The sequence below is a fragment of the Hyla sarda genome, chromosome 2 (genome assembly GCF_029499605.1).
Source record: "Hyla sarda isolate aHylSar1 chromosome 2, aHylSar1.hap1, whole genome shotgun sequence".
Taxonomy (NCBI): domain Eukaryota; kingdom Metazoa; phylum Chordata; class Amphibia; order Anura; family Hylidae; genus Hyla; species Hyla sarda.
The window spans coordinates 62,851,215-62,878,277 of NC_079190.1; the positions used below are offsets into that span (position 1 = coordinate 62,851,215).

The window sequence follows — 27,063 nt, forward strand, 5'->3', positions numbered from 1 at the left end:
TCTAACGGTGCCTTTACCCCGTCCCTGGTGTCCAGTGCGGTGGATCCCCCCCCACAGCGCGATCACAGGGGGGGGATCCACTGCTGAGGTAGCCTGAGGGCTTACCTCTCCTTCCAGTTTCCTGCCGACTCCTGCGCTGAGAATGATAAAGCCTGGCAGGACCAAGCTTTATCAATCAAGTGCAGAGCACACAGATCAATGTGGTTTTATGAAACCACGTTGATCTGCATGAGGAATCAAATGATTCCTCCTAAGGGGACTAAAAGTGTAAAAAAAAAATTTTTTAAACATACACATTAACCCCTTCCTTATTAAAAGTTTAAATCACCCCCCTCCCAAATTCCATATAAAAAATATATAAACATAATAAAAATAAACATGTGGTATCGCCAAGTGCGTAAATGTCCGAACTATAAAAATATATTGTTAATTAAACCGCACGGTCAATTGCGTACACGCAAAAAAATTCTAAGTCCAAAATAGCTTATTTTTGGTCACTTTTTATACCATAAAAAATGAATAAAAAGCGATCAAAAAGTCAGATCAAAACTAAAATGGTACCGATAAAAACTTCAGATCACAGCGCAAAATGAGCCCTCAAAAAAATAAAAAAGTTATAGGGGTCAGAAGGGGACAATTTTAAATTCCAACCAAGCAGCAAAAGCCTGACATTACCAGCGTGGGCGAGGACCATTGTTATTGGCCCTCCCCAGCCTAAATAACGGCAGCCTGTTACCGCCTAGGCCATTTTTGATGCCCTGGGCCTGTTTGTACCGGCTGGGGTAATAATTGGGGGTTAGCGGCTAAGCTCTGGCTTAGTAATGGATTCTGTTTACTCTACAAGACGGCTTCCACTACTAAGCCTGAAAATTCAATTATAAAAAATACGACACATTAAAAAAAAAATTATTTTAAAAAACACTGCCCCACAGTCCTCGTTAACTTTTATTGACTTTTAAAAAACTGCTGGTCATCGTCGCAATCCACCAAATCTGACGTAGTCCTCCGCATTCACGTATCTGAAATGAGAAGAAAAGAAAAACAAAACAAAAAAAAGTTAGTACATTTTTGTTGTTCTCCCCTGGGGTGTTCCTAAACAGGGACCCTCCAATTGTTGAAGGCTGCCTACTCTATCCTGTATATACAGTCATTTATAGACAGCTGTATATACAGGATAGCGCACAAAGACTTAACCCAGAACTGCTCAGCAGCAGCGTGGGTTAACTCTTTCTTTGCTGGGCTCCTGTATAGTATACATAGGTACACTATGCACCCCTGTATACTATACAGCCGGTGGAGGTAAGCAGTGATGCTCTGCACCCTCTATATGTATATTCTATACATCACTCCTCACAGTCTCTGGACCAGGTGCTCTGCATCAGACCCATGGAGTGGTACCCTGAAGGCAGTGAAAAAATTGCCACAGGGTACAAAAATTACTGTTTCTACACACCAGCAAAAATGCTAGAAAAACTGACAAAAAGCAGGAAAAAGCTGTGACAGTTTTTCTGGCACTTTTGCTGGTGGACAAAAAAAAACTCAATGGAATCCGAGCCTCAAAGCAATTGTACAAAATCCCTGTGTCCACTTTTCCTGTGAGGTGCAGTTCAGGTGTACAAATACAATTGTGTGGAGATTTAGAACTTTGCACAAAATTTATCATGTGCCTTACACAAGTATGGTAAATTTAGTTTAGACCAACCAAAATCATCTAAAAAAGATGTCTACCTACGCCAACATTGATAAATTTCCCCCTTTGTGTGTATATTATACGTATATGTGTGCATGTGTATATACTTGTGTGTGTATATTCTTATATGTATGTGTGGATGTGTAATTATATACACAAATAAAGGGAACACTTAACAACGCAATGTAACTCCAAGTCAGTCACACTTCTGTGAAATCCCACTGTCCACTCAGGAAGCAACACTGATTGACCATCAATTTCACATGCTGTTGTGCAAATGGAATAGACAACAGGTGGAAATTATAGGCAATTAGACACCCCAATAAAGGAGTTGTTCAGTAGGTGGCGACCACAGACCACTTCTCAGTTCATATGCTTCCTGGCTGACGTTTGGTCACTTTTGAATGATGATGGGGCTTTCTCTCTAATGGTAGCATGAGACGGTGTCTACAACCCACACAAGTGGCTCAGGTAGTGCAGCTCATCCAGGATGGCACATCAATGCGAGCTGTGGCAAGAAGGTTTGCTGTGTCTGTCAGCGTAGTGTCCAGAGCATGGAGGCGCTACCAAGAGACAGGCCAGTACATCAGGAGATGTGGAGGAGTCCATAGGAGGGCAACAACCCAGCAGCAGGACCGCTACCCCTGCCTTTGTGCAAGAAGGAGCACTGCCAGAGCCCTGCAAAATGACCTCCAGCAGGCCACAAATGTGCATGTGTCCACTCAAATGGTCAGAAACAGACTCCATGAGGAAGTTACGAGGGCCCACAGGTGGGGGTTGTGCTTACAGCCCAACACTGTGCAGGATGTTTGGCATTTGCCAGAGAACACCAAGATTGGCAAATTTGCCACTGGTGCCCTGTGCTCTTCACAGGTGAAAGCAAGTTCACACTGAGCACATGTAACAGACCTGACAGAGTCACAAGATGAGATCCTCAGACCCCTTGTGAGACCATATGCTGGTGCGGTGAGCCCTGGGTCCCTCCTAAAGACAATGACAAGACCTCATGTGGCTGGAGTGTGTCAGCAGTTCCTGCAAGAGGAAGGCATTGATGCTATGGACTGGCCCACCCTTTCCCCAGACCTAAATCCAATTGAGCACATCTGGGACATCATGTCTCGCTCTATCCACCAATGCCACGTTGCACCACAGACTGTCCAGGAGTTGGCGGATGCTTTAGTCCAGGTCTGGGAGGACATCGCTCAGGAGACCATCCGCCACCTCATCAGGAGCATGCCCAGGCATTGTAGGGAGGTCATACGGGCACGTGGAGGCCACACACACTACTGAGCCGCATTGTGACTTGTTTTAAGGACATTACATCAAAGTTGGATCAGCCTGTAGTGTGGTTTTCCACTTTGATTTTGAGTGTGACTCCATATCTAGACCTCCATGGATTGATACATTTTATTTCCATTGATAATTTTTGTGTGATTTTGTTGTCAGCACATTCAGCTATGTAAAGACGAAAGTATTTCATACGATTAGTTCATTCATTCAGATCTAGGACGTGTTATCTTAGTAGTGTTCCCTTTATTTTTTTGAGCAGTGTATGTTATCTGTATGTGTGTACAGTATGTGTATATACTTATATGTATGTGTGCATGTATATATACTTATGTATGTGTATATACATGTGTATATATATATATGTATGCGTGTATATGTAGATGTATGAGTTAGGGTCTATAAACACGCCGGGTAATTTATGCGCTGTGTTTTTCCATCCCCTCTTGTGTCATGGTGTTTTAGCTACTTTTCATATAGCCTGATAATTACTTTTCCCCCTTCAATAATGGTATTTCTGCAGGGTCACGTTTATCCTTGGTGGTAATGCCATTTAATTATTGTGTGAATAGGTATGTAATTGAAACAAAAAGCATTGTTCCCATCTCTGCTCTTCTTCACCCCTCTGTGCCTGGAGCCCATCCTGTCAGGCTGGAAGCGTGAAACTTCTTTTCTGGTGGTGCGATTAGATTGGGGCTGAACTCTCCAGCTGGCAGGGCTGTCTATGACTGCCGGCACCCTGTCCCCTGTGCTTGTCATTTCTTGACACTTCTGACAGGATGGGCAGCAGCCCCAGACAGGTTCATTAGATAGCTTTTTCTACAGCTGGGAAAAAAATCTAGAAAAAATGAAGCCCATAATCCTGTGCAGCAGCGGAGAGCCCTTTATGTTGTTATAAAGCGGGGCCCGTGTTATGACAAATTTTTATCTGTCCTTATATTCCTGTTTTCTTGTTTTCTGTTTCTTTGACCCGTGCGTGGTGTCTTTTCTGTCTTACCAGGATTGCACTGAGATACACAAAGCCTTAGCATTAGGACAAAAACACATATATACGGATTCAGTCTTTTCTATTGCTTTTAGCATAGATCAATGCTGGACCGTATGTAATAGTATTATAGACGCTCCAATAATTTGTGTTCCTGCACTGATAAAACAGACCAAAGGGAAACTTCTATTGATTTGTTATTGAACGTGTATAAACATTCATCTTCTTCAAGAACTGCTAATTTGTAAGGCAGTGTTTCCCAACCAGGGTGCCTCCAGCTGTTGCGAAACTTCAACCACCAGCATGATTTCATCAATATTTGGGACACCTTTTTAAAACAGTCTAAGATGGTGTTTCCAAACCAGGGCGCCTCCAGCTGTTGCAAAACTACAACCACCAGCATGATTTCATCAATATTTGGGACAGCTTTTTTAAAACAGAATCTAAGATGGTGTTTCCCAACCAAGGTGCCTCCAGCTGTTGCAAAACTACAACCACCAGCATGATTTCATCAATATTTGGGACAGCTTTTTTAAAACAGAATCTAAGATGGTGTTTCCCAGGGTGCCTCCAGCTGTTGCAAAACTACAACCACCAGCATGATTTCATCAATATTTGGGACAGCTTTTTTTAAAACAGAATCTAAGATGGTGTTTCCCAACCAGGGTGCCTCCAGCTGTTGCAAAACTACAACCACCAGCATGATTTCATCAATATTTGGGACAGCTTTTTTAAAACAGAATCTAAGATTGTGAATTAAAATAGAGAAAACAGACCTGGTCGCACATCCACAACATGCACAATGATCTAAGGCTTCTCAGCAACATTTCTTAAACTAACAGGTCGTTAGTGTACTTTATGATCATGAAGTGCAAGCCCGCTAGCCACGTCATGGCCACCAGTAAGTTGCGGGTCCCTAACATCCCTAGCATAAAATGGCGTAGCACTGGCGGTGACCACCACCGCCGCAACACCAGTGCCCACAGGGAGAACGACCCACTGGCAGAGCAGCCCCGATGCTACTCAAACCAGTCCCAGCGTGGTGCCTCCCCATAGACACGATGCCACGGCAGCAATGGACGCCACACAGCACCACACCAGTGTGAACAAGGTGTAAAAGCTCACTCACCATGTGCAGTCAGATTGGGAGATTGCCAGAAAGGAAGGGGCCCTGTGCAGCTTCCTGCTAATTTGTATACGACCTGTTTAATAAATGTTGCTGAGAAGCATTAGATCATTGTGGATGTGCCATCATGTCTGTTCTCTCTATTTGAATTCACAGAATCTAAGATGGTGTTTCCCGACCAGGGTGCCTCCAGCTGATGCAAAACTACAACTCCCAGCATGCACAGACAGCCTCTCGCTGTCTGGGCATGCTGGGAGTTGTAGTTTTGCAACAGCTGGAGGCACCCTGGTTGGGAAACATTGTTGTAAGGTGTAACAGGCTTCAGCTGATAATTCTCTATTAGGCTGGAATTCCACTGAGGTTTCTTTTGCAAAAACGCCATAAAAAATGCCAATTTTCCCGCACGCCATTTTTTCACCGAAAAAAAGCTGCGTCCAGATGTTAGCTGCAAGTCAATAGTAAACTGCAATATGCCAGATTCACTTGGCGTTTTTCAGTTTAGCATTTTTTTTATCCTTTTGGCGTTTTTCAGCAATTTCGGGCTCAGAGGCTGGATTTTCAAAACGCCCTTCAAAACCTAGTTTGGCGTTTTTTGCCCTGAAATGGTGGTATTTTCCTCCCATAGAAGTCTATGGGAGAGAAAAAACGCCAAGAAAAATGCCATGTTAGTTTTAAATTTTGCGTTTTTGCAGGCGGTTTTTATTCTTTTTTGACTTTAGCGATCAAAAAAAGTTATGGAGATACCTTTTTTATTAAAATTTTGTAGGGTACCATAAAAAAAATTATAATAAAAAAGATACAGTAGTGATGGAAAAAATTGTATCTAATGAAATTTATCTTTTTTATTACGAAATGTTTATTAATTTTTAAACAGGGATCAATTTGTATCCGACCATAATAAAAATGTAGTGTGTGTGTGTTTTTCATTTTTTTTAGGTAGTACTACTACTCCCATCATGGAACACACTGTTTGATGAGAGTAGTAGTAGCTGTACTAATAGACAGATCGCCCTTTGCGATCCTTCTGTATAATTTATAGATGCAGCGGACGGTCTTCTATGGTCCCCTCACTCACGTGTATATACACATATTCATATTTCCCGCAGAGAGCTGTGATTGGCCAGATGGTTCCAGCCAATCACAGCTCTCTGTGGAAAATAGGAACATATGTATATATACGGCCGTGCAGGGGACCATAGAAGAGCTGCCGCTGCATCTATACATTATACAGGAGGATCACAGCGGGTGTCAGGAGTGATACCCTCTGTGATCTTTCCTTAACTACAAGTACTACTACTCCCAACATGGAGTACACTCTGCTCCATGCTGGGAGCTGTAGTATCTGCATTAATAGACAGATCGCATCATGTCTCAGAAATTACACTTGCTGCGATCTGTCTATTAATGCAGGTACTACAGCTCCCAGCATGGAGCAGTGTGTGCTCCATGTTAGGAGTAGTAGTACTTGCAGGTAAGAACAGATCACAGCGGGTATCACTACTGACATCCGCTGTGATCGTCCTGTCTATAGCAGAGATGGAGTGGCTGTATACATCGCTCGCATCCCTGCTCTGCACTATACTCTGGCCACTCACTCACTCATTCATTCATATTTTCCTCAGAGCTGTGATTGGCTGCAACCATCTGGCCAATCACAACTCTGGGTGGGAAATATGAATGATGATCTATTCACATCACTGGCCGGAGTACGAGATACGAGCGCTGTATAGAGCTGCTCCATCTCTGCTATATAATGGACGATCGCATCGGGTGTACTATATGTCTATAGTACAGGTACTACTACTCCCATCATGGAACAGTGTGTTCCATGCTGGGAGTAGTAGTACTGCATAAAAAATAAATAAAAAAGAGAGAAAAAAAAAGTTAAACACACACACTTTATCAAAAAAAAATTATAAAAATGTTGTTATAAAAAATAAACATTTAGTTAAATCCATTTTTACATCCCTACTGCATCCTTTTCTTTTTTTTTTTGTACCCAACTATTTTGTATAAAAAAACGCCAAAGGGGCAAAAAAAAGGCAAATTCCACACAAAGGTAAAACGCCAGAAAAAATGCCAAAACGCAGGGAAAAACTGTGGCAGTTTTTCTGGCGTTTTTTCTGGCGTTTTTAAGCCAAAAAAATCACAGGGCAAAAATCTCAGTGGAATTCTAGCCTTAAAGAGGTATTCCTATTCGCACATTTATTTACAGGATATGCCATAAATATCTGACCTTTGGGAACCACACCTTAAAGGGGTACTCCGGTGAAAACCTTTTTTCTTTTAAATCAACTGGTGGCAGAAAGTTAAACATATTTGTAAATTACTTCTATTAAAAAATCTTAATCCTTCCAGTACTTATTAGCTGCTGAATGCTACAGAGGAAATTCCTTTCTTTTTGGAACACTGATGACATCACGAGCACAGTGCTCTTTGCTGACATCTCTGTCCATTTTAGCAACCATGCATAGCAGATGTATGCTAAGGGCAGCATGGTGGCTCAGTGGTTAGCACTGCTGGGGACTTGGGTTCAAATCCCACTAAGGACAACAATAAATAAAGAGTTATTATTATTATTATAACGTCAGCAGAGAGAACTGTGCTCGTGATGTCATCAGAGAGCATTCCAAAAAAAAAAGAATTTCCTCTGTAGTATTCAGCAACTAATAAGTGCAGGAAGGAATAAGATTTTTTAATAGAAGTAATTTACAAATATGTTTAACTTTCTGCCACCAGTTGAAAAAGGTTTTCACCGGAGTACCCCTTTAAGAGCCCCTTGATGGTATATTCACACAGCATAATGTCCGCACCAGTTCTGCGTGCACATTCAGTTGGGTGGTTTCTGGCTTATGTGGATTTTATGCGGAATCGCATGCTGAAATTCTGAAGTGTGAATAGGAGTGCAGAATCCCATTGAAGTCTATTAGGCTTTGATTTGATGCAGAATCCGTGCGGAATTCCACATGCGGAAATTCTGCCGTGTAAAAGTATAGCCTGACTCCTGCATGGTTGCGGCCTCCGGAGGTGGTTGGAAAGCCAAAAACATTCGCAATGGCTGTTTAGTGCACTTTGTATAACTCCTATTAATGATAAGTCATGTAAACAGTTCTGTGGGTCTTGCCGTACCCCTGATTTTTGCTTGGAGGGTTTTTTTTTCTCATGGAATTGATCTGGTATACAACAGAGCTATTCTTCCATAGAAGCAATGCTTCTAGAACAGATTACAATGCCACGTGGAGGTCCACATTTGTTCTCGTAGCGTTGTATATATGGATGCACATGGAATAGCCATGGCATGTGTCATAAAGCAGATCAACTGGGGAAGCTAAGGTCCATACATTGCAATGTCCAAATCATTAAAGTCAGGCCTCACACCTTATTGGGTAGGTAATCGTGTAAGTAAATGTTAGATGCTAATTGGATCACATCTGTTACCATAGTAATAGATTATCAATATTCCAATAGGCTACTGGTTTCTTAAATTGGCTACAGGTGAAAATATTACTGTGAATTTTTTTCCCTGTCTGGTGGAATTGTAGTTAGATATCAACAGTCTTGTGCATGGACGTGATGGGAGCAGATGGGCAGGCTCTTGAGGCCTCTATTAAATATGGCCGCCCTTGCTCTTCATGTGAGAAGTTGGACACTGGGTCAAGGAGCAAAGACACCCGGCACTGTAAATCACGCAACCAGACTTTTGAGTTTAGGTGAAACATGGGCATAATGGATATCAGCCTTTGTAAAAACTTGGATACTACTTAGGGTATGTTCATACGGCAGAATTTGTGCAGAATGTCAGCAAAGAATTTTCCACACGGACATCCCATTGATTTCAGTGGGATTCTGCTGCACTGTAGACACAGCAGAATTTCCACGGCAGATGTTTTTTTTTTCTTCTGCGAAATCTACAAGGAAATGCATTGCAGTCTATGAGATGGCACATTTCTGAGCGGTCCTAGCGCCCGCCATATCGGGCAGATGTGTGAAATGTCCCCATCTGTTTGCCATGAGGACATTTCTTACATTTTTGGCTGTGTAAACCCGGCCTTAGGCTTCAGACACAGTCTATGGACATGAAGCTATACAGTGGTTTGTCATATAAACCTGCCTTCCGCCTTTGGGCACTGTGGCACAGAATCCTTGGGATTAAATTGTGTATGCCTCTGTAAAATCTAGGGTTTCTGTGGGGCAGCATTGAGGGATCCATTAAGTGACATGTCACTTAAAAAAGGGGTGAAATGCAGACGCGTTTCGAGCTATTGCTCTTAGTCATGTGCATCAGCCTTTATAGTAAGATTACTGCTCTGCTTTCAGTAAATTATCCTGATATATATCCATGAAAAAAAAAAGATGGCCACTAGGTTGCCTTTATTGCCTTTACTATTTTCCTCATATATTGTGGTTATTAAATCAAAATTCTGCTTGTGTGACCTATGAGAGATTCGCAGGTTTTACATAACTTGCACTCCTTATAAAGCCCCGTCAGGCCTCTTAAAAATTGACCTGATCTGACAGCCAGACATGTCAGACAGAGATAATTCAAGATGTAAGGAATTTGTAAGCAGATCACATAAGCGTACAAAGCTTGTAATTCTGACAAGAAGACGTGACTGAAGGTGTGATCGCAGGTAATGCAAATTTTTTTTATTTTTTTTAAAAACTCGTATTAAGTTGCCAAAATTGTGCTTCGGAACGGAATAACCTGTTAGCTGCGGCTTGAAATAAATCACTGCGTCTTCCCATTTGTAGGCAGTATCTGAAGTAAATCCTCAGCCATTAATGCTAATAGCCACGTTCCTTAAGATTCGTTCTGGATAATTTGAACAATTAAAAGGTCGTTGTCTTGTTTACTGTAATTTCCTTGTTGTCGCGTCGAATGTCAGGGCTGGAAACCGCATTTAGTGGAATTTGAATAATTCATTGGAGTGGTTGGGATTTTCTATTTAGTTAAAGGCTTAGATGAACTAGACCTCTAACACAGGTATTTACGTTTTTGTGTTATGTTGTCTGAATTGTTTTTTTTGTTTTTGTTTTTTATAGCTATTGTTATATGTATACTGTAATCATTTGGGCAAATCTACAGTAAGGTTCACCAAACCAGAATTTATTGATTTGAAAATTAATTTAGCCTTGTAAAAGTTGCATTGTGTTCTAAGTGTTTCGATTTCCCCCCCAAAAAAAATCTAGAATGTCAGTCCAGAGTAGTGTTTCCCAACCAGGGTGCCTCCAGCTGTTGCAAAACTACAACTCCCAGCATGCCCGGACAGCCAAAGGCTGTCCGGGCATGCTGGGAGTTGTAGTTTTGCAACAGCTGGAGGCACCCTGATTGGGAAACCCGGTCCACAGTTTCATTCCAGCCTTCTCTGCTGAATCAGAAGACTGGGAAAGCGAAACGGCTTTTACAAGACTAAATCAATCAATGGCTGATTCATTAGATTGAGATTTGGTGACTCTCACCAACCCACTCTAGTCTGTATATGATTGATAATATAAATGATTCTCTTAATTAAATGGGGTTTCCTGGTTTAGAAGCCCCATTTACAAATATATGTCGGAATTCTAAGTTAAAGGGGTACTCCCGTGGAAAACTTTTATTTTTAAATCAACTGGTGCCAGAAAGTTAAACAGATTTGTAAATTACTTCTATTAAAAAATCTCAATCCTTCCAATACATTTTATGGGCTGTATACTACAGAGGAAATGCTTTTCTTTTTGGATTTCTCTGATGTCAAGACCACAGTGCTCTCTGCTGACCTCTGCTGTCCATTTTAGGGCAGCATATGTTTGCTATGGGGATTTTCTCCTGCTCTGGACAGTTCCAAAAATGGACAGCAGAGGTCAGCAGAGAGCACTGTGGTCGTGACATCAGAGAAATCCAAAAAGAAAAGCATTTCTCCTGTAGTATACAGCCCCTAAAAAGTACTGTAAGGATTAAGATGTTTTAATAGAAGTAATTTACAAATCTGCTAAACTTTCTGGCACCAGTTGATTTAAACAAAAAAAAGTTTTCCACCGGAGTAACCCTTTAATAGAGGAACATCTCCTGTTCATGACCCTCATCTGTTAGCTAGAGTAGTAGAGTAGATGTCAGCAGCACAGAGTGTCTTCTTGGATGTCCAGGCCATACATAAACTGTAATTCTTTATTTTCCCTCTGCTGGCACTGCAGGTTTCCTCACAGATTGCAGCTGATCACTGGGGGGGTTCCAGCAGCGGGGCATCCTGTGCACGGCTTATTGTCAGGTCCCATTTTAAGCAAAAAAGGAATTGTCTGCAGTGAATACAGATGTAGTAAAGGTTAAAGGGAAACGGATGGGCGGTTCACCCTCACTAAACCCAATACATAGTGTTATAGTGCCAGTGAACCAGATTAAAATGAGGTTTAATTTACCCAGATCCGCAGTCCGATTTCATAGATAGACCTACTATTAGCTGGCATTGCTTATATGTTAATCGCCCACTTTAGCAATGGAGGTGGGACCTGGTATACCCAGCATCCCTGCCTCCATGTCAGGTCCCGCCTCCATTGTGCAAAGCCGATGATTAACATATCAGCAATGCCGGCTAATAACTGGTCTATCACTGGTACCGGACCACGTGTAAGCTATACATCATTTTAATCCAATTAACTCACACTATAACCCTGTGTATTTGATTTAGTGCGGGTGATCCGGATGTCAGTTTCGATTTAACTTGACAGTTTAAATAGAATTTGTTGGTTTTAGTGTCAACTTTAAGGGGTACTCCGCTCCTAGACATCTTATCCCCTATCCAAAGGATAGGGGATAAGATGTCTGGTTGCTGGGGACTCCTGCGATCTCAGCTGCAGCACCCCAGACATACTGATGACTGGCGATGCGGGACGGAGGTTCGTGACGTCATGGTCACGCCCCGCTCGTGATGTCACGGCCGAGACCCCTCAATGCAAGTCTATGGGAGGGGGTGGGATGGCTGTCACGCCCCCTCCCATAGACTTGCATGGAGGGGGCATGACCGTGACATCACAAGCGGGGCGTGGCTGTGACGTCCCGAGCCTCGGGTGCTGCACCCAATGCTCTAAACAAACGCCAGGTGCAGCATGGAGATGGCAGGGGTCCCAGCGGTGGGACCCTCGCAATCAGACATCTTATCCCCTATCCAAAAGAGACGGAGTACCCCTTTAAATATTGCAACATCTGTATACATGAAGTTAAACTAGCCATACACATAAGAATAATCTTCACAGAACACACCAATTTTTTCATAACTGGGTGACCATGTAATATGTATGGGGACCACAGATATTGGGGGAAAGAAGGATTGGGTAGTTGGATAACAATATGAATGATCCCTTTGTTCTTAAAGCAGATAAGCTGCCACTAGAGAAAAACCTGCTTATGTGCAAACCCTGTAAGAACATACAACTAACTCCTTGCATATGTTGTCCTTGGTAAGATTTGATCCCGGGACTTAAGCCCTGTAAGGCAATAGTACTAACCACCATGCTACAGAATTGTTCTACACAGAACTTGACCTTCATTGTGGATTTTTAAAGCTGCAGCATGACCGTTCCTCTTGTGTGTTGACTGCAGATTTGTTGCAAATTTGACAGAGCCAATTGAGTCCAGTAGGGGGCTCCCAGTTATTGTTATGGGAGTGCCAGAAAGGTCAACTAATCAGATGTTTGAATCCATAAAGGGAAATTTGCACCAAAATTTTCATGTTTTTTTTGTCTTGCGTATTTCTCTGCACATCCTTGGTCCTGCTGAAGAGACGGTTAAACCTCTTGAAATGTGAGATCCAAATAAATTTTAATATTTGCCGGTGAGTGCTGCTAACTCTTTAGCGATCCTTTACGTTTCTTCTTCTGAAAGATCTCCTGTTATCTTACCGCTCTTGTCCTGGACTTTAGTATCGGATGTTGGTTGCTCCCGACCACAAGAGAAATTGCATTCTATTCCTGTGTATAATGGTCTTGTGCCCAGAGTGCAGTATATCATCTCTTCTGCATCTGTCACCTGTAAAATGATAACTGAACTAGATACCACCATCTTTCTTATTTTATTTTTTGCATATCTTTGTTCATCTTTGGGCCTTGATCCAGCGATATTGGAAGATCCAACCTATAATTGAAATATATTCATCACAACGGTACAATGACTGAATTCTTTCTTGCCCCGCTTTGTACTTAGAATAGTTAACCAGCAAAAGGATTTATCCCTAAGCGTAGAGATGAGGAAAATAATATATATATATATATATATATATATATATATATATATATAGAAAGGAGAGCTCTTTGTCTCAGCTTTAACCGCATTACAGGAGAACGGCCTTCATTCAGAGAAATCCCCCTGCTTACCTTTGCTTTGTACTCTCAGATGTCGCTGCTCTTAAAGCGCGGTCTCTATGACAACTGTTTAAATTGGGACGGGTACCTGTCATCTGGAGAAAAGTGTTAGTGAATACACAGTCCCATGGATGGAGCATTTCATTGTAATCCAATTTTAATTGAACTCTAGAGACTTTGATGTGCTGCAAAAGGTTGGGAGAGCGCTATTCCTGAGAGAAATTATAGGAGCCCGAAACAGCTTCACTGGTGCAGACTGTCACTGCTTTAAATAAGCTTTAGCATCAGCCGTAACCTTCCCCAAAGAATGTCTTACTCCTCTCACATCACTTCGAGTGCTCTGGGCTATCCCCCCCTGCTCACAGCTATTTGTCTCCGCTCTGTTTACTCAATATATCTTATTGCTGTAATACCTGAGAAATTCATTACGTGTCTATAATTGTCAACCACATGCAGTATACGTTTCGTCTGCACTGATCATTGCTTCAGGACGCTCAGATTCTACATGTAGTGTATGATTTATTAACCCCTGATGTAGTTTTATTATCTGCATACAGTGACACCTTTATTCTTTATTTAACATTAAGTTAGGACCAACTATATAGAGGCACACCGTTAAGAAAGCACCGGCCAACATTTACACAATCGATGGGCACTCGTATTGGGCAGCTATCTGTCTGTGCAAATGAGTATTAGACTAGGGTCACACGTAGCGCGTCTACAGCGTACCTCACACTGCGGATACGCCGACACCGGTCATTAGAACGGGCTCCTCTCTCTGCTGTGGACGGGTAGCTTTGTGTGTCTGCACTTAGCAGATCTACAGCGGGAAATCCACTGCTACCACCCTACCCTTTAACTTCATGTGTTGCCTAGATATTTTTTTACTGATTATAGCCAGATATGGAAACCTATTCTTTTTTTTCTTATTGGTTTCTATTTTCTGATTTAAATGTATTTTATTAAATTTTTTTGTACATCTTCCATCTTGCCTGAGTGTTTAACAGTATTTAGTGATATGCGTTACTGCAAGCCCCATGGACAACAATAAACAGGACCAGCCCCATTCCCATGAATTGGAGACGTTACTGGGCATAATCAATGACCTTTCCAATGGTGTCTTATCTATATAATAGTGTCACCTTTCACTGTAATCCTGTAAGAACCACCTTGCAGCAGCCTCCTCCAAGTGGCCAAAATGAAAACTGCAAGATTTCAAAATTATTTTAAAATAAATATAGATACTAAAATGGAAAATTAGAAAAAGCATCACCAAAAATTCTTAAAAAATGTGTTACATAAAATTTGATGTAAACAATGTCATTTTTTAATGACACATTCCCTTTAATGTACCTCTTTATGGTCCCATACCATCATCAATTTCTATTTATCAGATGTTTATTTCTACTCATTGTAACCCACATCATATATTTAGTTATGGCATCTGACCTACTTTATGTGCTCAGAACAACTAGCACTGTTGAAAGCATTGACCAGTGATGTTGCGTTTCTTCTGTGTTTTTTTCAGCTGGGTCTTATTCGTGGTTTCGGCCCCTCATAGAGATGATGACTTTTTAATGACTAGAGGCCATAGGTGTTTATTTACAGCTCGTCCATTATTGCCTGGAAGCAGGAGCCGGGAAGCTCATGGATTTTGCTATTTTCCTCATTTCTCTTTCTCCAGGGAAGGGTTTTTGCTGACTACATCATTCTCTATTCATAGTTTTGATGAAATCATGTGGAGGAAGCATTAGGTGGCGGATAATGCGAGTCTCATATCTGTACCTTTAGATGCATGTATTTCAGTATTGCTAACTAATGCATCACAATGTGTTGCTAACTCCTTATTATCAACTACAACCCCAGTTTCCATCTGTATTACACCACCTGCTTGTACACCTTGAACATTATTAACATTTATTATGTGTCAATGCAGAATCTACTGTAAGATGAAGATATTGTTGCAGATTCATCTAGAACAAAACCTCTATAACAGATCTAGCCCTTGAGGTGTCAGTGTCGGACATGCTGACATGACATACATTTAGAACGGTCTCCTGTTTCACAACATCGAGAGTATTAGTATTTTAGGCGTACCTGTCATTTCAGGTGACTTATCAGGATAAGCTGCCCTGTGTGTGTACATGTGCTTAATATAACTTATTCAGTGGATTTCTGCTCTAAAGACTACCATATGTAATGTTTAGCCCCTTGCCGCAAATGTACGTTCATTAACGTCCATCTGTGGCTCCTGAGGTATGATATGCGCTCAGCAGGTGAGCGCGCATCATACCCGGTGGGTTCCGGTTGCTATAAGCAACCATGACCCATGGCTAATGCCGGACATCGCCGATCGGGCTGATGCCTGGCATTAACTCTTTAGACGTGGCGATCAAAGTTGATTGCCGCGTCTAAAGTGAAAGTGAAAGCTTCCCGGCAGCTCAGTCAGGCTGATCGGGACCATCACGGTGAAACCGCAATGTCCCGATCAGCTAGAACGCATCAGGAGGATGCCTTACCTGCCTCCTGCGCGTCCAATCGGCGATTGATTGCTCCAAGCCTTAAATCCAGGCTTAAGCAATCGACCGCCGACAACACTGATCAATGCTATGCAATGGCATTGATCAGTGTATTGAATCAATGTACTGCATGTTATAGTCCCCTATGGGGGCTATAACATTGCAAAAAAAAAAAGTTAATAAAGATCATTTAACCCCTCCCCTAATAAAAGTTTGAATCACCCCCCTTTTGCCATAAAAAAGTGTAAATAAAAATAAACATGTGGTATCGCCGTGTATGTAAATGTCCGAACTATAAAAATATATAGTTAATTAAATCGCACGGTCAATGATGTACGCGCCCAAAAATTCCAAAATAGCGTATTTTTGGTCACTTTTTATACCATGATAAAATGAATAAAAAGTTATCAAAAATGGTAAAAACTTCAGATCACGGTGCAAAAAATGAGCCCTCATAACGCCCCGTATGCGGAAAAATAAAAACGTTATCGGGGTCAGAAAATGAAAATTTTAAACATATTAATTTTCGTGCATGTAGTTATGATTTTTTCCAGAAGTACTACAAAATCAAACCTATATAGGGACCTACAGAATAAAGATAAGGTGTCATTTTTACCGAAAAATTTACTGCGTAGAAACGGAAGCCCCCAAAAGTTACAAAATTGTGTTTTTTCTTAAATTTATTCGCACAATTATTATAATTTTTTTTGTTTCGCCGTAGCTTTTTGGTTAAAATTACTGATGTTATTACAAAGTAGAATTGGTGGTGCAAAAAATAAGTCATCATATGGATTTTTAGGTGCACAATTTTAAGGGTTATGACTTTTAAAAGGTAAGGAGGAAAAAATGAAAGTGCAAAAACTGAAAAATGCTTGGTCCTTAAGGGGTTAGAGCTGTTGGGGGAGCATTATGTCTATAGTGTCTCCCATATACTGCACATACAGAGATAGGAAACCTGCAGTTCTACATCTCTATAAAAAGTGTAAAGAGCAACAACAGCATGGAAGATATGATGAAGCAGTAGTGAGCAGTCTAAGCTGTGAATAATGCTCTGCAGTGAGATCTCTTTCTTATGACCTGTTCACACTTCCTCGCTGAATTTCCTTTGTTGCTGTGCAATCATCTGCACGCAATTGACGCTTATGTCTACAGCAATATTCTGTGGACATAACTGCTGTGCCTTTGACAGATGGGACTTCTCTTGCGCTTTCAGTCGGAATACTGAACAGGTTTATCTTTCACCGGAATCTAATTCCACATAGGGAGTTCTGCTACAGATCCATGCAGAATTGCAGTAGTGTGAACAAACCCTTACAATTGTCTCTTTGCTGTCTCTCTGCAGCCTATGTGTCTCTCCAGGCACTCCTCCTCCATAGACTTGTATGGGAAGCTGTAGTTAGATCTCACACTGAGCTGCAGGAGTGTGGGGTACAAAGAAGCTTGATAACAGGAGAGAGATGCAGTTTTTATCTAATAAGATATATTACAAAGTTCTTTATATTCTCTTGTTCTATTCGTCTATGCAAAATTTGTTAAAGGAAATCTGTCATCAGTGTCACCTGCATTATACCTGTTGGTAGAGACAGGTAGTGCAGGTGACACTGATGATAACCATACTTACCTGTCCCTGCTCTGTTCTCCCTTTTTCTGGCTATCTTCCTCCGTATCTTCCAAACCGGGGCCAACTTGGAGCATGGGTGGAGCTTCCTGCTGTTGTTTGCTAGCAGCGCGACCCATTAGAGAACAGCAGCGGTGATGTCAGGAAGCTCCGCCCATGCTCCAAATCAGCCCCAGAACAGAAGATATGAAGGAAGATAGCGGGAGAATGGGAGTACGGAGCACGGGTACAGGTGAGTATGGTTGTCATCAGTGTCACCCGCACTACCTGCCTGTACCAACAAGTTAGTGCAGGTGACACTGATGACAGATTTCCTTTAAAATGACTGTTCCCCTCCCCTTAAATAGGCACTAAGAAGCTTGATAAGAGAAGAAAGATAGATTTTTCTCTAATAAGAAATATTATTAAGTTATTTATATTCACTTATTTTATTTGTCTATGAAAGGTTTGTTAAAACGACAGTGCCAGGGGTGTAGCTATAGGCTTTGGTGCCTAAGGAGGCCCAAAGCACATCTTCCCCATAAGAGACCAGTATTGTAATATGGGTCCCTGTTGCAGATTTTGCATCGGCGCCCAGAAGCTACAAGCTACGACTCTGGACAGTTTCTTTCTAAGGATAATTTTGGTGTATGGATTGATCATGTATATCAGATACTGTACAATCAGACATACCTTAAAGGATGTGTAGTTTCTGTTACAATAGCTTTATGATCTATCATATATAGAAATTTAGTACCCAAAATCCAAACATAGGGATATGACTACAAGTAAGGGAAGTGTTTGTGCATTTATGTACATACACATTGCAGGCCATATGAAGATGATAGTTACATAGAGCTCAAGGCAGGTGTTAAGTGTAGATAGCCATTCATATCATTCAAATGAATGTGAGATAGTAAATACTGGCGCAAAAAAAAAGGGGTGAGCATGTCCAGCTCTCTTTTTTTGTGAGCAAGCTTAAAGGGGTATTCCAGTTAAAAACTTTTTTTTTATATATATCAGCTGGCTCCAGAAAGTTAAACAGATTTGTAAATTACTTCTATAAAAAAATCTTAATCCTTTCAGTACTTATGAGCTTCTGAAGTTAAGGTTTTTCTTTTCTGTCTAAGTGCTCTCTGATGACTCCTGTCTCGGGAAATGCCCAGTTTAGAAACAAATCCCCCATAGCAAACCTCTTCTAAACTCGGCGTTTCCCGAGACAGGTATCATCAGAGAGCACTTAGACAGAAAAGAACAACCTTAACTTCAGAAGCTCATAAGTACTGAAAGGAATAAGATTTTTTTATAGAAGTAATTTACAAATCTGTTTAACTTTCTGGAGCCAGTTGATATATATATATATATATATATAAGTTTTTTCCTGGAATACCCCTTTAAGACCAGTGTTTCCCAACCAGGGTGCCTCCAGCTGTTGCAAAACTACAACTCCCAGCATGCCAAAGGCTGTCCGGGATGCTGGGAGTTGTTGTTTTGCAACAGCTGGAGGCACCCTGGTTGGGAAACACCTGCTTTAGCGAATGTGTTCGCAGCAGTTATGGATTTTATTTATTTGTTCCAACTACAATGAAATTTAATAGTCAAGAGTTCAATGAAAAAAATAAAAAAATAAATGTGGAGTGGATATCTCTCTCTCTCTCTATCCATATTTATATATCATTTTTTTTATTTATATATTTTATATATATATATATATATATATATATATATATATATATATTGCAAATGAATGCTTCATCTAGAGCAGTGCTTTAGATTTTCAGCGTGAAGGACACTTGACAGGCTTTTCAGCCTCATCATCCATGTTAATAATTTGGACTTCTTATTTTCACCATGAGGAAGCATGACATGCGGCATGAAATGACCATCTGCTTCCTGCTCATCTGCTCCTGAACTGATGGCACAGGGAGAATTAGGGAATTCAAATATTAGCAGTCGCACCCACAAATACAACCCTGGTGTCAACACTACGTAATAAACATAAATACGAAAGACATTTTATAGTTAAATGTGACAAGTGGTCAAGATAGAAGTCTTCAGGATTGTGTCGCTTGTTACCAGATGAGATCTGCGCAGCCTGAATCGAAAGAATCCTGGAAGAAGAGTGAATTTATGTATTATCATCATGTCCGTATAGAGGAACTGTGTGATGTCCTCATGTCCGTATAGAGGAACTGTGTGATGTCCTCATGTCCGTATAGAGGAACTGTGTGATGTCCTCATGTCCGTATAGAGGAACTGTGTGATGTCCTCATGTCCGTATAGAGGAACTGTGTGATGTCCTCATGTCCGTATAGAGGAACTGTGTGATGTCCTCATGTCCGTATAGAGGAACTGTGTGATGTCCTCATGTCCGTATAGAGGAACTGTGTGATGTCCTCATGTCCGTATAGAGGAACTGTGTGATGTCCTCATGTCCGTATAGAGGAACTGTGTGATGTCCTCATGACCGTATAGAGGAACTGTGTGATGTCCTCATGTCCGTATAGAGGAACTGTGTGATGTCCTCATGTCCGTATAGTGGAACTGTGTGATGTCCTCACGTCCGTATAGAGGAACTGTGTGATGTCCTCATGTCCGTATAGAGGAACTGTGTGATGTCCTCATGTCCGTATAGAGGAACTGTGTGATGTCCTCATGTCCGTATAGAGGAACTGTGTGATGTCCTCATGTCCGTATAGAGGAACTGTGTGATGTCCTCACGTCCGTATAGAGGAACTGTGTGATGTCCTCATGTCCGTATAGAGGAACTGTGTGATGTCCTCATGTCCGTATAGAGGAACTGTGTGATGTCCTCATGTCCGTATAGAGGAACTGTGTGATGTCCTCATGTCCGTATAGAGGAACTGTGTGATGTACATGGTGTGGTTTCTCTAAGGGTGGGTTCACACCACGATTTTCTATACAGTTTTTGGATTAGTTTTTTTTGTTTAAAAACCGTATGCAACCGTACAGCAAACCGTGGCCATAGACTGTTCCATTCAAAACCGTATGCACCATATTGTATACGGTTGTCTCCGTTTTTCACACCACTCGGGTTTTAAATTTTTTTTTTCTGGACAGAAAACCGTGGCCTACCATGGTTTTTGGTCCAGGTGAAAAACCGTATTGACCCGTATACGTTTTTTTTTTTTTTTTTTTTTTTAACATGGGAGTCAATGGAAACCGTACAAAAACCTGATAAAAAATACTGTATTGCAAAAACGTGGTGTGAACCCAGCCTAATACAAATTTGCATGTCATATACAAAGTGGAAAAACCAACATTTTGGTATGAAAAACCTGGCATAGATAGATCCATACAAACATAGGGGGAGATTTATCAAAACCTGTCCAGAGGAAAAGTTGCTGCGTTGCCCATAGCAACCAATCAGATCACTTCATTTTTCAGAGGCCTTTTCAAAAATGAAAGCAGCGATCTGATTGGTTGCTATGGGCAACTCAGCAACTTTTCCTCTGGACAGGTTTTGATACATCTCCCCCATGATATATAACCATATGGTTTCAATGATTATATATTACATTTAATAAGGGAGCTTATATGGCCTCATATGTAGCCCCTATGGTTTCATGTTCAAGAGCTGTAGACCAAAGCTTCTCCATCTTTTTCTCACAAAAACTCTCTGGCCAGAATAAGGGCCCTTAGCATTGGTTGTAGTCCTTGCAAAAAACCTCTTCTCTGGGATTCAGTGGAATATTAAAATAAGAGCAAAACGAGTCCCTTATGTGGCTAAACCAGAGATTGATACCATAAAAAGGCTTGTGCGGCATATGATCACTTCTGCTGAGAAGGTCTGCGGTCTACTTAGCTGTTCCTCACAATTCGAGAAGTAATGTTGTAGACCAGTAGTGTTCCCTAAGCGCGGTCCTCAAGTACCCCCCAACAGGTCATGTTTTCAGGATTTCCTTAGTCTTTCACAGGTGATATAATTGACAATAATGATATCACCTGTAATAGACTAAGGAAATCCTAAAAACTTGACCTGTTGGGGGGTACTTGAGGACCACGCTTGGGAAAACACTGTTATAGACTATCCATGTGCTGATGTCTGTCAGTTCCATATGACAACATATTATGGACATATAGGCCCTTATTTACTAAGAGTGTTGTGTAGGTTTCTTTGTGGGTTTTGTGGGTATTTACTAAGGTTTCCCTACATTTTCCACTTTCCCTACACTTTGCTTTTTTTTTTACACATGCTCTGATCTCTCGGGTTTTCCTCAACTCAAATCCACCACATTTTCTGTGGAAACCTTAGTAAATATGTTGTGTTTTTGTGAAAATGTCGGGAACAAGCCCCTTTTCGGAGACCACGCCCCATTTCCTGATGACCACACCCCTTTTTCTGGTTTTCTTAGCAAAATGGAGAGTTAGTCGGGGTTTTTTTCAATTCTGGCGCAAATTCTGGCGCAGACAGAATTTCTAGCACAATGTGACAGAATCTGGCGCACAACCTGACAAAACATGTCGGGTTTGCAATAGTAAATGAGGGCCAAAATGTACATGTCCAAACATTAAGTACTTGAAAGGGCAACAAGAAAAATGTTTATGCCAATGCAGACCACATAAAAATAGTACCAAATTACATGATAATTAAAAACACACCGCGCGCACAATTTTGTAGATGCAACATGGCCCCTCCCCCGTTTGCGTTAAATTTTTTCCTTGTCATTAAAATGATATAGAATGCTTTGTTTACATATGTCTGACGATCCATCATAGTTAGAATGCAAGCACTGGATCGAAAAACTTTGCATACAGTGTTTTTTTTTTGTTTGTTTTTTCAAGTAACTTTTTATTGGGTTTTCCAAACAAAACATACAACAAAGGAACAACATGCTGACTTCACAACATACAGTGATGGTTAAGCATGGTAGTAATTAAGTCAAAATTACAAATAACAGGAATAAGGAATAGAATAGTCTTATGAAGGCTAAACTTCAGGTAAGTGGGTAAGAGTGGTGGTGTAAAGGATAGGTAAAAAAGGGGGAATGGGTTCCGGAAGGGGGGATGGGTTCCGGGAGGGGGGGGAGGGGAAAGGAAAGAAATACGAGAGAGTGAGTCCTACACTTCCACAACTTTTCCTCCATGGTAAGTGTGTATCATCCCAATATTCGCGCTGTTCTGGAAGAGGACACTATGCGACCCTGTCCTTGCAATATTCTGACTGAATCCAGGGCTTCCATATTTTTGTAAATTTATCATGGGATCTCAACATTCTGTGGTGCATCTCTTCGAACCGGCATATTTGGTGTACTTCAGACAGCCATTCAGTGACAGTGGGTGGGTCTTGTTGCAACCAATGTAATGGTATGAGAGATTTCGCAGCAGCTAGCAATTGGGAGATTAAGGGATCTTTTGTCGGAGAGTATCCTAGGCAAGGCAGACCTAGTAACACCGCCGCTGGTGGGAGTGATATTGTCATTTTCATGATTTTGTCAATGGCCTTAGTGATCTCAGACCAATAAGGTGCTATTGAAGGATCTGTCCACCATATTTGGGTGTGTGTCCCTACTTGCGTTCCACATCTCCAGCAACAGTCAGAATCAGAGAGGCCATGTGTATAAAGAAACTCAGGGGTCTTGTGCCATCTAGCCGTGAGTTTGTATTGAGACTCTAGTAAACGAATGCATCGTGAGGGACCAAGGGAGTACTTTAGAATGGACTGAACATCAGTCTCTGAGAGAGAGAGATTCAGTTCCTTGGCCCATGATGAGACAAAGTGGGGTGCGAAGTGTGGTGATGCTGTATCTATGAAGGCTTTACAAGTCGAGATACTTCTACGTTTGGAATGAGAGTTTAGTAATGTTTCTTCGAATTTAGATTTCTCAGAGGGCCATGTAACTTCCAAAACAGTGCACAACACTGTATATGAAGGAAAGAGTACCTTTTGTAGCGGAAGGAGTCCCCTCAGCGTCTCCGATGTCGGCACTGTCCCATCCCTGAACAAACTAGAAACTGTAAGATGACTCCGTTTATTCCACATAGGCTGGAAGGTGGATGATTGCATACAGTATTTTTGCTTTGGCAGAACCATGCTGTAGAGAAGTGTTTCCCAACCAGGGTGCCTCCAGGTGTTGCAAAACTACAAGTTGAGTTGTAGTTTTTGCAACACCTGGAGGCACCCTGGTTGGGAAACACTGCTGTAGAGAAACTGCGCTTGATGGTCCATAAATGCGGCATCATGCCCCCTGTCAGCCCATGGGGCAATGAGTAAGATCAATTGTTGCGTCTGACATTCTCATGTGGAACATATGTGAACCTGTCCCAAGAAACAAGGGGTGTAGCTAAGATGTATGTTACCCTATGTCTCGTATATATTGTATATTTTTGCATATATATATATATATATATATATATATATAGATATATATATAAAATTATACGTGTGTGTTTATTCTATGCATAGATATGCAGTGTTAAAATAATTTTTACGTGTTAAATCTATGAAATTACATTATAGAGTCCCACTGGCATTTTGATGCGTCGTACAATCGGCGTATTAGCAATGCTTGCCTATGTAGATTGTTGGCATTTCAGGGCGGTTTTGCTCTCTGAAGCTGGCAGAGCATTAACACGGGCTCTTGTTCAATCACTATGAAGGAGAATGAGAGAAGTGCTGTAACAATACACAGTGTGATTAAAAAAAACTTTATTCAAACATGTCTGACAAGTGTCGTCCTCAGAGACCATTCAATCATAGCAGACTGTCTTCATTGTGTATTTCCCATAGGTTCCTGTTATAGTCAATGGCAGCTGATCCTCAAAGACTAACCCTTTCTAATTAATCTCTCCTACTAAGTAATGGAAATGAATTCACAGGAAAAGCTCGACAAAAAAACATGTCATTTTCTTTTATGAAAATACTTTGCCAATAATACATTGGGAACCAAATTTCACAATATCATTTTGGCCTTTCCTGTGCTCTCTTTGGCTAGGTTCTCGCTTACACAGAAGGCCTCCATGGAAAATGGATGTTCAGCGAGATCCGCGCAGTTTTTTCGAGACGGTACCTCCTACAGAATACGGCCCTGGAAGTGTTTATGGCTAACCGCAGTGAGTTCTGCCTTTGAAGATATATATATGTGTCATCCGTCCGCTGTTTATTATGAATATTCACTAGATCCAGTCACAAGTGATAACTTATATAGAAAGGACATACAGTAGCTCATTATTTTAATGCTTAATTAACAATGCTTTAAAAAAAAAAAGTCTTTTCAAATGTTATATTTCTATGATTTCTAGATTTCTTTACATTATCTTCTTTCAAATCTCCCTGTAGTTTGTACTTGAGGATAAGGTTGAGAAAATCTCCATCATATTTCAGACTGCTCCTGGTATCGGAACACTTAGGCTATGTTCACACTAAGGAACGGCTGCCCCCGAAATTCTTTAGCTCTAGGACCACGCAGACCTGCACCATCAATGGCAATGCAGTCTGTAATTTGGATTTCTGTGGCAAAAAAAATCTGCAGTGTGCCTGGTGCAACAGAATCCAATAGAAGGGTGCTGTAATGGAATTTCCAAGCAGAATTTCTCCACCTCAGAAAGCAAAATGTCTTTTATTGTAGATTTGCTAAACTGTACTCAAGAGCTTTTCTTCCTTTTGTTATCGAAAATACAGTACAAAATTTAACCCTAGTCAACCATTATAGAATTGAGTCTTCTGATCCGTAAATGTAGGGGATGCAGAAGTAGCAGTCATACCTAGGCCCTGATGCATAGTCCTCACTGTCATATAAGAAGATACCAGTATTATAAATAGTATACTATGTGGGGACGCTGTTAGATCTGGTACTAGGTTCCAGGAACTTTAGGTGGCACCTCTGATTGACACCAGGCCACCCATCTACATAAAAGTATTCCAAGGAACCGTCTTGCTTCCTTTTCTTTCTCCTCACGTCCTTTAAAGGGGTACTCCCGTGGCAAACTTTTTTTTTTTTTTTTTAAATCAATTGGTGCCAGAAAATTAAACATATTTGTAAATCACTTCTATTGAAAAATCTTAATCCTTCCAGTACTTTTTAGGGGCTGTATACTAAAGAGAAATCCAAAAAAGAAATGCATTTCCTCTGATGTCATGACCACAGTGCTCTCTGCTGACCTCTGCTGTCCATTTTAGGAACTGTCCAGAGCAGCATATGTTTGCTATGGGGATTTTGTCCTGCTCTGGACAGTTCCTAAAATGGACAGCAGAGAGCACTGTGGTCATGACATCAGAGGAAATGAATTTCTTTTTTGGATTTCTCATTAGTATACAGCTCCTAAAAAGAATTGGAAGGATTAAGATTTTTTAATAGAAGTGATTTACAAATCTGTTTGACTTTCTGGCACCAGTTGATTTAAAGAAAAAAAGGTTTTCCACTGGAGTACCCCTTTAAGCAATGCATATGCTACACTCTTGGTCTCATCTCCACTGAGGTAGCAACAAGGTTATCGGGGTTTAAGTCCTAAGCCTGAACTACTTTCTCCCCCTCTTTCCATACTGTTCTGCAGCCTCCGTTATGTTCAACTTTCCTGATCAAGCCACCGTGAAGAAAGTTGTGTACAGTTTACCTCGGGTTGGCGTTGGCACCAGCTATGGTTTACCACAAGCCAGGTATGTGTTTTATACTCAATATAATCAGTAGGTGCAATAATGTCCTTTATACCTTAGTAGATTATAAGAATAACTTATTGCAATATTATTTTCAAAGAGAGCCCTCACACCTTTTTGCTATAATCTGAATGCCCTTGTGTTTCTTAGATATTAGGTATAAATGTTAACCACTTACTCCAAACTCTTTGTATGTGTTTGTTTTTGCCTGGTCCACTGTATTTACACTGCAGATTCTTCTAGGAAGTCCATGGTCAGTGGGTGAGCATAGAGCAAGTAATCACTGCGACAATGCCTTAGCTCAAAATATTTATTGGAGTGTTTACAGTCTTCTGCTATTTTTGTATGCTGTATATGTACAGTTTCATTGCACAAATGTATGTATCTAATTTCCTTGCGATGTATGATGAATTTGCACAGTTTTTTCAGTGCATTTTTTTAATGTGTGGCCTGTACGCCTATTGAGTGGAGTAGAGTTGCGCAGAAAGTCCACATAGTAAATGTTGCATATAATAAATGTGGCTAAAAACTTACAACACTGGGGTTATCCATTGTGTTACAAAAACTAGTACGGTGCTCGGGTGGCAATGGAAAAAAAAACTATACTTACCTAGCCCTGGTCCCCCACAGCTCCTGTTCGGCTCCATCCACTCAACCAATCTTCCATCTGCTTTTGAGATGAGCCTTTGGTGCAGGACTGGCCGGTTCAGCCAACCACCGGCAGAGACAGGACACCATCAAGTGTTCGTCTCAAAATCAGGAAAAAGAAAGGAGATCGGTTGAACGGACAAAGCCAAACAGGAGCTGCAGGGGACCAGGGCTAGGTAAGTATATATTTTTTTCCATTCCCACCCCAGCACCTTATTAGTTTTTGTAACACACTGGATAACTTCTTTTAAAAGCCCCTTTTGTGG

General features: G+C 41.1%; 1 protein-coding gene across 6 annotated transcripts in view; it reads left to right on the forward strand.

Annotated features, from left to right (window-relative positions):
• NBEA (neurobeachin) overlaps positions 1 to 27,063 on the forward strand; it is a 698,360-nt gene that overhangs the window by 561,749 nt on the left and 109,548 nt on the right. For all 6 annotated transcript variants that reach the window (XM_056561916.1, XM_056561911.1, XM_056561913.1 and 3 more), the window contains 2 exons: positions 24,492 to 24,609; positions 26,050 to 26,152. In XM_056561916.1, coding sequence (XP_056417891.1) covers positions 24,492 to 24,609; positions 26,050 to 26,152 — 221 coding nt within the window. The remainder of the gene's footprint in view (positions 1 to 24,491; positions 24,610 to 26,049; positions 26,153 to 27,063) is intronic.